This window comes from Strongylocentrotus purpuratus, unplaced genomic scaffold (genome assembly GCF_000002235.5).
Source record: "Strongylocentrotus purpuratus isolate Spur 01 unplaced genomic scaffold, Spur_5.0 spur5_scaffold_7, whole genome shotgun sequence".
Taxonomy (NCBI): domain Eukaryota; kingdom Metazoa; phylum Echinodermata; class Echinoidea; order Camarodonta; family Strongylocentrotidae; genus Strongylocentrotus; species Strongylocentrotus purpuratus.
The window spans coordinates 32365069-32378543 of NW_022145613.1; the positions used below are offsets into that span (position 1 = coordinate 32365069).

General features: G+C 37.6%; 1 protein-coding gene across 6 annotated transcripts in view; it reads left to right on the top strand.

The window, feature by feature from the left end:
• LOC100891267 (1-phosphatidylinositol 4,5-bisphosphate phosphodiesterase delta-4) overlaps positions 1-13475 on the top strand; it is a 65605-nt gene that overhangs the window by 11118 nt on the left and 41012 nt on the right. For all 6 annotated transcript variants that reach the window (XM_030974149.1, XM_011663248.2, XM_030974151.1 and 3 more), the window contains exons 2-3: positions 4164-4316; positions 10015-10249. In XM_030974149.1, the coding sequence (XP_030830009.1) occupies positions 4164-4316; positions 10015-10249 (388 nt within the window). The remainder of the gene's footprint in view (positions 1-4163; positions 4317-10014; positions 10250-13475) is intronic.

Below are 13475 nucleotides of genomic sequence, written 5' to 3' on the forward strand. Positions count from 1 at the left end.
TCGCTTGTTGTTATCCCGTTATCTGAGTTCATGGTACTCGGCGCGGCGTTGCATCTCGATCTCATGCCTGTAATCGACTACAGCTTGAATAATTCTTATCCTTGAATTAATTTTTTTTTTTATAATAGATAGTCTAGATCTACTATTGAAGTGGAAATCCATCCAGATATTAAGTTGGTTGTTAATACATGTAAAAGCAGTAAAATAAGAGAAACAATTTTTGAAAGTTTGAGCAATATCGGATTAAAAAAAAGTTGGCATCTGTAAAGATAATTGAATGAATTTTAATTTTCTTAGTTATTGATGATGGAATAGTTTTATTTTGTACGAGGTTTGTATAAAAATATATTTGCAACAATTATATTTAGGATGAATGTACATGTAGGTCAGATGATTTTTTTTTATTTTTATGGAAAACTACATTTTTGAAATTTTTTAGTCCAGGGCAAATGGGAGAGGAGCTCGCAGGAGACATCGCGCAGTTGCCGATTTGTGTTTCATTTATAATTTGTTTACTTTTAATTGTTTTTGTTCAAACTGTCACTGAATGGTTTCTCTTATTTTTCTGCTTCTGTTAAAACCAAATGTGATCCGTTGCTCTTTCCTGACCACTCGGTCATGAACCAGCAAACTCAACACAAAGAACTTAAGAAGGAATTAGGAACTGAAGGCTTACAGTAAGTCTAGTCAGGAGAATCCATACTTAGGTTTAAGTCCTGACAGTTGTAAACCTGAAGTGTACTGGATGATTGATTTACATGTACATGTAGTTGTGTAGAATAATACATTTTTCACATTGTTGATGACAGCTGTTTTCCCTGGCAAGAGCTGCCAGGAAGTGTAGAAAACAAGGCAAGTTAGGCTCCCGGGGGGGGGGGGGGGGGGGGGGGGGGGGGGTACTCACGTATATTGGGTATACGGGGATGTGCCGCTCGGAAGGGTGACTTTTTCAGGAAAGATCCTTAGACATGGGTCCCCTTTTCATTAAAAAAATCCTTAGACATGGGTCCCTTTTTTCATTTATTCCTTTCCCCTCTTTTCTCCCTCATTTTCTCCTGGATTTTGGGATTTGCTCCTACATTGAAAATGCCTAAATCTCTCCCATCTCTAAATAAATGGACCCTTCGGTGATTGCATTTCCAGTGTACGAGGTGTACGCACTGACCTCTAAGTCAGTGGGTGTACGTACGTAGCTCGTAAACTGAACTAGATCCCGGGGTACCACATATATCAGGACCCCATGGGCTCTATACCGGGTACTCATATGGCATAATGCGCGCTAGGTATGGTATCCGCCCGTATAGGGGTCGTACCCCCGGAAACTTGTAGCGCTTCGCACGCTGAAAGATCGGCAGCTATACCCTGCGTACCCTCTGCCCAGCAGCCGGGCAGCAGCGGGGCTCAAGCAGGGAGCTATAATACCAATGCTTGAGAGCTCGTGTATGGGTACGTTAACAGGAAAAGTCCTTCAATTAAAACAGATGCTAGAGGTGCTAGCACAGTATTATTATGTTGCATGGTGTTTTCATCTTTATGTGTGTAAACTACTTGTAAACTACATGTAGTATGGTACAGTTTACTAATAAAGAACTTTATCGAGAAACTGCAAAATTATTGACCATTGTATTATTACACACATAGGTGCATTACTATCCTGGCTGTGTATTAAAAGCTGTGCTATTAGTATTGATTCTCAACATTTCAAACACCACTGTGTAAAACTCAACCAATTTCACTAAAAATCGATACTTTAGTGACAATCAATAAGATCTAAATAGCAGTAATATACAATTTTTAACTTTCCGATGTTAAAAAGAATAATTTAAAAAATCAAATTGTGAGTCCACTGTTGAATTTGCCGATCAGCCGCATCGGCATGATTGTGTGCATCGCTGTGTTATGAGTGTATTGACTATTCATGTATTTAAATGCTGCCTATTAATGCGTAGTGCAGTGCTAGGGGTCAATATGCATTAGCGTTGACTCTCCATATATGCTTTGCTGGAGTGTATTATTACAGCTTAAAAAATGTAATATTTGAAGTTTGAAATCCTTAGACATGGGTCCATTTTTGACAAAAAATCCTTAGACATGGGTACCTATTTCAGCAAAAGGACCCTTGGATGTGGGTATGGGTTCGGAGGTCTCAGCCGCACACCCCCGTCCGACTATAATCTGAGTACCCCCCCCCCCCCCCCCCCCGGGGTTAGGCTGTTAACCATGTGTGGACGATCACATGTATGATAACAGAATCAGTAGTGACGTTATAAACTTTAAAGTTCAGTTCTGGTCATGTGATTATACTGTGAAGAAACTGCCTGGAAGTGACCAGAAAAGTGTTTCACAAAACTTGTCATCAGTGACAAATGACAGTTTTTTGTTAAAGGCTAGTGAAATTCTTGCTCCCGATTGGTTATCAGCAGATCTGTCACTGATTTTTGTCATTTGTCATTGAAAAAAGACTTTGTGAAACACCCCCCAGAAAGGGTCAATTAGACCCTAGGTAACAATACATGTACACACAAATAATATGTACTAGTATGAGGTTTCATAATCATCAAAAATGATGAAAGATCGACTCAGTCTTGCTGCAAGTTCATGAACTGTACACAGAAATGTGTATATTGGACTACACAAATAAATGGCATAAAAGTTTCGGCAAACAGTTCAGCTTTTGTTGTCATGTTTCAAATATGTGGGCATTTGAAGAGCAATACATGTACTTGGTAGACAACATTTTTATGCCTCCGCCACCGAAGGTGGTGCCGGAGGCATCATGTTTTCGGGTTGTCCGTCCGTACGTCCGTCCGTCCGTACGTCCGTCCGTCCGTCCGTACGTCCGTCCGTACGTCCGTCCCGTTTGACCGTTATCACAATATCTCAAGAACAATTTAAGATTTAAACTTAAGACTCGGGAATAGTATTTATCACCATAGGAAGACGATCTGATTAGATTTTGGAGTACGTAGGTCAAAGGTCACAGGTCACAGAGGTCAACTTATGAAATTCCTTGTATTGAGTTTGTTAGCGCGATATCTCAAGAACCATTTGAGATTTAAACTTCAAACTTAAGGATAGTATGTATCACCATAGGAAGACGATCTGATTAGATTTTGGAGCGCGTATGTCAAAGGTCAAGGGTCACAGAGGTCAACTTATGAAATTCCATACATTGAGATTGTTATCATGATATCTCAAGAACCACTGGAGATTTAAACTTCAAACTTAGTGATAGTGTGTATCACTAAAGGAAAACAATCTGATTAGATTTTGGAGCACGTATGTCAAAGGTCAAGGGTCACAGAGGTCAACTTATGAAATTCCATACATTGAGATTGTTATCATGATATCTCAAGAACCACTGGAGATTTAAACTTCAAACTTAGTGATAGTGTGTATCACTATAGGAAAACAATCTGATTAGATTTTGGAGCACGTAGGTCAAAGGTCAAGGGTCACAGAGGTCAACTTATGAAATTCCATACATTGAGATTGTTATCATGATATCTCAAGAACCCCCGGAAGATGTAAAAATTTCAAACTTAATGATAGTGTGTATCACCTTAGGAAGACAATCTGATTAGATTTTAGAGCACGTAGGTCAAAGGTCAAAGGCCACAGCGCACATTATGAATGCAAAAACAGCTTGTGATCGCGTTATCTCAAGAACCGATTGATGGATTCATGCCAAAATTAGGTCATGTTTGTTACTTGCAGAGCCAATGAACTGAGTAGATTCTTGGTTCATAAGGTCAAAGGTCAAAGGTCATGGGCCCATTATGTATGCAAAAATAGCTTGTGAACGCATTCTCATTAGAACTGACAGATGGATTACTATTTAACTCAGAACATCTTGCAGAGCCAATGAACTGAGTAGATTTTATGGTCATGACGTCAAAGATCAAAGGGTCATATATGTATATGAGAAATTGCTTGTAATCACAATATTCTGAGAACCTGTCAATGGATTACCATTGAACGTGAATTCAAATTTTTTTTTCTGTTTTGGTTTGTAAAATTGCTCTATAACGGAGGCATCATTTTCGACTGCGCGCAGTCGAATTCCATCTAGTTTCTAAGATATTTTTCAGCACTAGCAATTACAAGTATGAAAAGGTTCATAAATGATTTTGCAGTTTCACATGTTTTTTATCCTTCTGCAGTTGAACAGATTCACCAGAAGCTGAAGCGTGGCACCAAGTTCACCAAGATATCTCCGAACAGCACCAAGAAGCACGGCAGGACCTTCTCTCTGACTGATGATGGTACTGCTCTCATGTATACCCCATCAAAGAAGTCCTCCAGCAAAGCAACAGGTCAGTATAATATCTTAAAGCCCATCTGTACTAGATTGGCCAGGAGAGATTAGACCACCCAGGAAGGTCATTGACAGGTGGCTATCTCATCAACTCAGCTCTCAATTAAACACATAAGAAAAAGAGGATCATGGGGGACCACTGGTTACCGATTAGGCATTGTTTTCTATATAGAGGGAGCAAGTACATGTAGCTACAAGTAGTACAGAGTGGCTTTAACCCATCGCCTCAGGGAACCAGATGGTCCCTGTATATAGTCTATGGGAATGAGAGAATCCAGTAGTCAGTGGGTTAAAGATGATCAGACGAGGCTCTGGCCTCTTGTACTTCAACAACTTTTGCTCAAGTTTCATTTCATCTATCTATGGGGTTAGGGTTGCAATTGGGTTTTGGATTTAGGGTTAGGTACAGTATTATATACTGTCTCTGGAGGTGAAGCAGGGCATTTGACTTTCTAAATGCAAACACACTTTTCAACTTGCAAACTCTTGGGCAGGATTTGTCACTCATGGCATGAAAGGGGTTAACCCATTCTGGACAATTTCCCACCACATTCTGTGGTTTTGCTATTAAACTTTTTATTCAGAGTCCAACAATAGTACATGTACACTGTATACCGCATAAGAGAAAAAAATTCCCTCATCAATTTTTTTTCTTTTTTTGGTGTTGATGTTGTAAATTGCAATACCATATGAAATTATGATGTACCATATGGCAACGAAAAAAATACACGGTGGCGACGGGCGATTCGCCCCCTAAACCTCTGAAATCGCCACAGTAAAAATCAAGACGAGGGCAAAAAAAAATCAATATATATTGAAAAATCGCCCCCGCCATGAATTGATATCCCCTAGGAATTAATAAATCAATTTATTGATGTGTCTGAGTGTCCAACTACCAACTCCAAAACTAGAAACTTCCATCGACATTTTAAAAGTTTTGTGATTGCAGCGGATCGGCGGTCGTACCTACAGTAATTCTACAGCGGTATCCGCCTAAGCTCCTGGCCGGCCAGGCCCCCGCCCCCGATGGAAATACGGAGCACATAGTAGTTTCGTGCACACGCAGTTCGCACACATTCACAATACACAGAATCTAGCTCAGCTCCAGCGCGCACCCGCACGCTCCTATTATGAAGCAAATAAGTATTTGCGAGTGACGAGTACTGAACTGCTAGCGACCAAATTGGTACTTAATATGTTTATTTAGTCTTTTTTTCTGACCCAAATTTTTATCATGGACAATGCAATCCCATTAAAAAAAATGTTATTTCGTCTTAAATTGTGTTATTTATAAGTTAAAACCATTAAATGCTAGTATAATTTTTACTGTTGTCCCACATACCGATATATTTGTTATAACGAAACGTGCAAAATCAATGCCGGATTTTTTCCGTGTAAAATCGGTAGAAAGCTAGTTTCGTAGACAGATATTGAATTTTGTTATAAAAAACCCATAAATAAATATATAAATGATGTTCCTATACCTCAGAATTTTTCTTAGAACTGTTTAATTAAATTATATTATTTATATACAATCGATGCCAGGCTCATAATTGTCATGAGTGATGGCATCAATTTCTGTCTACGAAATGAAACTAGTTTGGCTTGGCCTTTAGAATTAGGGTCTATAAAGAAAAATATGACCACGATTTTGCATGTTTCGTTATAACAAATACGTCGGTATGTGGGACTACAGTAAAAATATTAACTCACATTTAATGGTTATAAATGTTATAAATAACACAATTTTAAACAGAGTTTAATTTTTTTTTAAATGGGATTGCATGTTCTGGTGTCTGGACAGAAAAAAAGGACTAAATAACATATTACCTACCTATTTGGTTGCTAGTAGTATGATGGCTATTGTTACAGCTTACAATTTGGCTTTAAGAAAGTAGCCTCTTTTTTATCAAAAGTAGCTCCCACTTTTCTTAAAGTAGCCTCTTGGTTTTTTTTAGGCAATGGGGAAAAGCTGTAGCCCCTATTAAAAAAAATAATTCCTAGCCTGCGTGTCAGTGATAATATTTTCTTAGGATATGAAAAACGAACAGTTGAACAAAACACTCCTTTTGACAAGTTTTAGTTACATGTACAGTATATGTAAATCGTATAGTAAGCCACGCATTTAACACAAAGTGAATAAATCATGGGTATCTGAATGTCTGCAATGCTCTACATGACATATGTAGGCTACAATTGTATGTGTATTTGCCTTTGCTTGGAATTTAAGTGGGTAAAACCGCATTTTAAAAAATACAACCTTGAAAAAACAAGCTCCCCTGAGCTCAAAAATAGCTACCGCAAAATAATTAAGGGGCTATTTTTTTAAGGGAAAATCTGAAAAGTGCCCTCATAAAAAAAAAGTAATTTTTTGGTTGCCATATGGTATTAAAAAAAGGAAAATATGAATTACAATACTTCATTTCAATGACAGTTCTCTCAATATGATTGCAATAAAAGTTGATCTGTACACTTTGAAATGTAGACTTTGTCTTGGTCATACCGATTTTTTGATGGATATTCAGGTTTACAAACAAATTCTTTTTAAAAACTGTACATTTCAATGCCCGTGACAAAGTATGCAATCATGTTAATGTCCTGTAGGTATTTCATTAATAGTCATGAATACCGGTACATTTCATACATGTACATGTATGTGTACTGCACTCTGGACTAATTCAATGGGAGTGGTCGGTCATTAGTCACCAAACGACCAGCCCTTATCATGGCTGTAATCTTTAATTAGCAACATTTAAGGTATGCAAAGAATGTCACTTCATCCGTGTACCATATTTAATCCACATGTATGTACATCCTTGGATTTCAGCTTTTTGTTTAACAAATTGTCCCACTGATTGTACGCATGCACATGTAAGTCTTTATGTTTAATAAAATACATTTCCAATATAATTTATTTTAATGTTTAAATTGAGTAGAGTCTGTCTAGCATACATTGTACATGCTTGGGCATCACACAAACCAAGAAGGAAAAGTATGCTATGTGCAAGTTCTTGTATTATTAATTCTATCGATGTTATACTATATGAGAGGACATAAATAATTTACATTATATATAGTCCACTCTTGAATTTTCTTGAAGAAAAAAAGAAAATAATATTAATATCATATAAAAAATACACATTTGCTTTTTTTCTACAATAACTGCCACACGCAAGTTTATAACCTATGGTAGGCCAGATGCACACGCTTAAAACTTTTCAGTTTTAATTTACTGTGTACATGTATATGTTCATGGAGGTGTAGAGAGTATTGTTCTATAATGACATTCCTACTACCCCCCCCCCCCCCCCCCCCCCCCCCCCCCCCCCCCCCCCCGCAATATTCTCAAAACTGTAATGGGGCAATATCAAGCTTAATTATTTCCTGTTTCTCAAGACCAAATCAACGTTCCTGTTAGTTTTTTGAATAATTTTAAAAACTTAATTAAAGGTAATCAGATTATCAGAACAAGGTCATAATCTTTCAGTGGTGTTTAGACTTTAGAAGACAAATAATATTGTCTGGGCGTGAATGATAAAAGAGGCTTGGCAGATAACATTCCTTAGATTCCAAAGTTTTTGTTTTCTTTTCTTGTTTACTCAAGTACATACATGTACTGTACATGTATTCAAAGATGTGACTTGTTTGAAATAAAGTGAAGTAAAGTGTTTTAAATGTTTCTAAATTGTGGAAGAAAAAAATTTACCAAATCTACAATGTATACAGTATGCATGTACACAGCAGGCCTGATAATTACCTGATTTAAAACGGTTTCCTGATATTTTTTTTCCCTATTTTTTTAAAAATTATTTTTTCCCCTGAATCCCCCCCCCCCCCCCATTTTACCCCTATATTACAGATTTTACCCCTATTTACTTGATTTATCCCTCAATTTTCCAAATTTTCCCCAATTTTTTTTTTTTTTTTTTTTTTTGGGGGGGGGGGGGGGGGGGGGGAGGGGTAATGTTCAGTTCCTTTTGACACATACTTTGTGTAACACTGTAGTGAATGAAAATGATGTACTGAGACTCAAAGAAACCTTGATTACACATGTACACATGTTTTATTTTATTTTATGTATTTATTTACCGGTATTTTTTTTTTGGGGGGGGAGGATTTTTTTTTTCTTTCTGAATAGTAAAAACAGTAAAAAAAAAAAAAAGGAGGTGGCAGCCTAAAAAGGAGGCGGGCCGGGACGAGAAACACTTCATTTTTGTTATATGGCCTAATGAAAAATCATGTTGAAGTATTAGAGTTTGTGCCAGCAGACTACATGTAATTCCCGTGTCACTCCCACACAACTCTGTAATCAGCATACACTGTTTAATAATTTGATGTTGTTACTCTATTATCCCAGCCCAAATCTCCTTTACAATTTAAATATTATCAAGTCCATTCCTGAGTGCGATGATCCATAGTACACTCCACCCACTCAAGTTGGATGGGCGTGTACCTGGAAAACATGTGTATGCCAATATGCACCGTGTATGGGCAGAACTGTACCAGATCCCCTGAATGTCATACAAATATGCCTACATGTACAGTGTACAATGTAAATGTACATGTACATGTACATTACATGTATAGGAAAACCTTCATGTGTTTACATGTACATTCAACTTCAAACGATATGACTGTACACTGTTTGTATTTGTGTGTGCTATTTTTAAAACCTTTTGAAACTTTCATGTAGTTTCATGCAGCAAAGTTGATAAATATTTGTTTTTACTCCTCAAAAATTGTTTGCTGAAAAATGGCTTTTGTTAAGAAGTCATGAAAAGTTCATATTGCAAATTTTTCTGGTTTTGCAGTATGGGTTTTCAGATCCTACATGTACATGTACATGTAGCTGCATGTATATTTTGTCTCTTTAATTTAATTACCAGTATAAGAGATTCTACATGTACAACTGTATGTAACATATAGGATGATTGGCATTAGGCAATTGAAATGAAAGAGCACCACTACAATTTACATTGTGTTCGGCTATCCAATGAAGGGATTTTAGTCAATTTGCCTTTTAATTTCATGAATTATTGTCTGTTGCTCAATGCTCAGCAGGTGATGAATAGGCAGGCACAATATTGACAGGTTTTTATTGATCTGCGTTCATATGGCACAGTCTAATTTATGTTTATATGTACATGTGCAGTGTAACTCTACTTTTTGTTTATCACCCAAAATAATAGTACAATATAATGTAGCTGCTTGGGCATTATATGAACAATTCAAGTGTTTTCATCAAAACACATATTGAAAAATACTCACTGTAAGGGTATAAATGTTGTAACTCATTGTGACATTTTTAACAAATAACAAGTTAATGACATACATGTACATGTACATGTACCGTATGTACATGAAAATAAACAATATATGGATAGTTCAATTGCTTAAGGCCAAACACTAAAACCAACAATGTTGGTCATGCATGCCTTCTGAATTCTGAGGGTTCTTGAGAGTGACATGTCGGTTCCATGGACCTTTTGTCAAATTTCTAAGGCATCACGAGATCGGCATTGTCATCCCTTGGGCTGTCGGCCTCATAGGCTCCTGGAATTATGGGAGGTCGGCCTTATAGGTCCCTGGTCTAATGGTCTTTCAGTCTACCGGGATGTCCTGCATGTATAGTACACGTACAGGTAGACGTCATGCATGAATTAATATATTTTTATCTGTTTATTTCTTGGTTACAGTGTCCCTTTCGGAGATCCATGAGATACGCAGCGGACACGAGACAGACACATTCCGCATCTCTAAGAACAAGAAGAAGTACCCCAAAGAACGCTCTTTTTCTCTCATCGTCGGCAACGAAAATCACACCGTCAACCTTGTAGCGCCCTCTCAAGATGAAGCCAGGACATGGGTCATGGGACTGCGATGGCTGAAGAAGAAGTCGCAGCATATCGACATCCACTCCAAGCAGGCTGCGTATCCTTTGAAAACTACCAATTGATGAGATGATTAAAGCCCCACTGTACTACTTATAGCTACTTGCGCCCTCTATAATATAGCAAACAATGCCCTATCAGTGCATGTTGGTCCCCCATGATCCCCTTTTTCTTATGTTAATTGAGAGCTGATTTGATGAGATAACCACCAGTCAGTGACCTTGCAGGGTGGTCTAATCCCCCTGGTAAAACTAGTACAGACAGGCTTTAATGGTTCTACAATTCTCCACGTTCAATTTCTGACACTAATCAAATTCTCAAATTAAACCCTGGATCCAGCTCTATTCCTAAACCTTACCCTAACTCAAATACTCAGTCTAACCCTAAACCTAACCTTTAATCCAGTTGCAGCCCTAAACCTTTATCTATAATGAAGTCCTTAAATGAATGTTGCAGAAGCAAATGTACAAATTACGAGATGACTGGATAAATTGATTGGCCGAGTGACTGATTTCTCTGTCGAGGGATTGGTTGATTGATCAATTTGCTGATTAATCAATTGAGTGGTTGATAACATGATTGGTTGCTTGGATAGGTTGTTGCTCGACTTATTGTTGATTGATGAGTTGGTTGATTAATGAGATCGATTGTTCTGTTGGTTGACTAATAGTTGGCTCATTCTGAGTGATTGGTTAATTCATTAACATTGATGGGTGGATACACAAGTTGATTGCTAGAAGAAGTACATGGAGATTAATAACCCATACCTATATTGTACTAGGTACTATTCAAAGAAAACAGGCACAAAATACTAGACCAAGGACTAATACTAGAGATCCTGTACAATGAAAGTGGCTTGAAGAGGATTTATGATTTACCAAAAGACACTGGTGTCCTAAACTGCATTTGTGCGTTAGTTTGGAATCTTTGATTCACTCTCCACGAGTTGCCCTTTGAACCTTGGATCTGTAGGTCCTGCATCTCCTGCGCAAACCACTGGGCCACATCTGCATTTAGTTCACCCTTCTATCCTACTCCTAGGAATCAATGCAAACACATTCTTCATAAAGGCAACAGTTTAAACAAATACACATTTCTTTACACGTGGGAGTATTATCAAGACGATTGGTTTGTGTTAGCCTTTTATCATTGTATAGATATCGTAAAACACACCAACAAGGGCATTACTTGCTATACAAATAGCATTAAAGATTTCTTGAACCCGATCCCCATGTAAAGTATGCCAAGATGAGTGGTGATATGCTTCATAAATTTGCAGAATTTGTTTTGTCTGTAATACCAATGACAATGGGACGACTTTGATGGAATTTACAAAGTACATGTAGGCAGCAGATCGAACCATACATTGAAATGATTAAAGGCCGAGATACATGTACATTTAGAATATAAACAGATGTTTAATACTCATAGCAGAACACTTAGTCACGGTTGCAGAAACAGGTGATACACTGCGTTCATAGGCTTGGTATAATTATCTCAGATTTTTTTTCCTGCTTTTTTTTTGTGTGTGGGACTTTATCTCTGTTTAGAGCTAAGTTTTATGTTGACTGTTTACAGTTTATATTTTTAAGTGGCAGATTTTGTTATTACGAGGCTATTTATTTGTCAGTTCCAGGAAAAATGCAGGATTAGGGCTTCAGAATGTCCTTTATACCCCCCCCCCTCCCTCTTTGTCCCCCATTTCCATTACTCATCAGCTGTACAGCTAGCCTATCACTTCCATGTACATTTGTATGGTTGTTTTAATTGCAGATATTATTCGATTCATGCCTTCACTGTGCGTGTTGGGGTTCAAGGATCATATCTATTGCAAATCACATGCATCGTTTATTATAGAGGTTATTATTAATCCTACCTTGCCTCATACATGTATGAAACTGCTGTGCTTTTGTAAATAAGTATTAAAGCTCCCATCCCTATTGTACAGCAAACTGTTTGTGCAGTGTCCATGCCATTAGTTTACATTGCATGAATTTGAGAGTTAGAGCTTATCGCTATTTTTAAAGCAGGTTATTTTCTTCATGCATGCCTTAACCCACCTACACTGTACAGTACAATTAGGCTATAAGTAGGGACAGATGACTCTTTAAACTTTACAATAATATGTTATTTGCAGCTATATATGGATTTTTAATTATATTAAACTTGAGAGTGTGTGTGTGTGTGTGTGGGGGGGGGGGTTGTCTTTGTTTGTTTTTTAGTTGCTTCCCAAAAGTATACCACATCCTTTATATTAGGGATGCGTTATACTTTTGTTTAAACTGTAATTACACCAACAAATTTATTTGCGTCCGTGTTTATTAAGTTTAGTAACTTGTACATGTACACGAAGGGATACATTTCAATGCATTGGTGAATACAAACTCACTATTTTCAAGTCTTATTGGCACATTAACAGTTTGGTGAAAGCCGCAAACAAGTGGGTAGAAGAAACGTTTGGTGATGACTCAGATCTGGGGCCTGCCGAAAGTTGTTGTCAGAACACAGTCGCCATGACAGCAAGGGGTGCTTTTCTGTACATGTTGAACCCGAAGGGAAATGGGGAGTTCCTCCCGATAGAGGCATGACCACAGAAAGAAGGTCTTTTGGCCAGTTCAGACTAGAAAAAATGTACCGGTATGCAAAACTTGTTTAAAGAAATGTACACACATAGAGATTCACCATGTAACAAAAGGGGCGTGTACACTTGATAACAACATTTAAAAACATGTCTTATAAAGAAACGACATGTATTTTTGAAGAGTTTGTTGAGTTAGTTGAATGGGTCTTAATAGTTGAGCTGATAGCTAGCCGACCAGCAGTGTAGTGCACACATGATAAGCCCCACCCAGTCATGCGGTTTTGTACAGACGAGTGCAGGACTCCAAATTCATTAATGAATATTTGTTCCAAATAATGTTCAAACAGGTGTGTCCCTTTCCAACTTTTCATTACAGGATGTTCAGACTAGATTTAAAAAAAGGATACTCTGTATCCGTTGCATGTGTGTGTGTAGCTACATGTATACAATGATTTTTGGTAGTCTGAACTGGGGTTTGGGTTTGCTCATATTTAGCCACTTTGAGGGTATACAAGGTTATAGAGGAAGCAAGGCAAATGTATCAAAGAGGTCATGACCATATAAGGCAATATGAAGCGCAATCAATGGGGGAAAGGAAAAGGTGCTTTATGGTAACGGAAATAGCGTCCAACATGGAGGATTGGAAATAAATAGATACATGAATAGTATGAATAGTATGTAATGA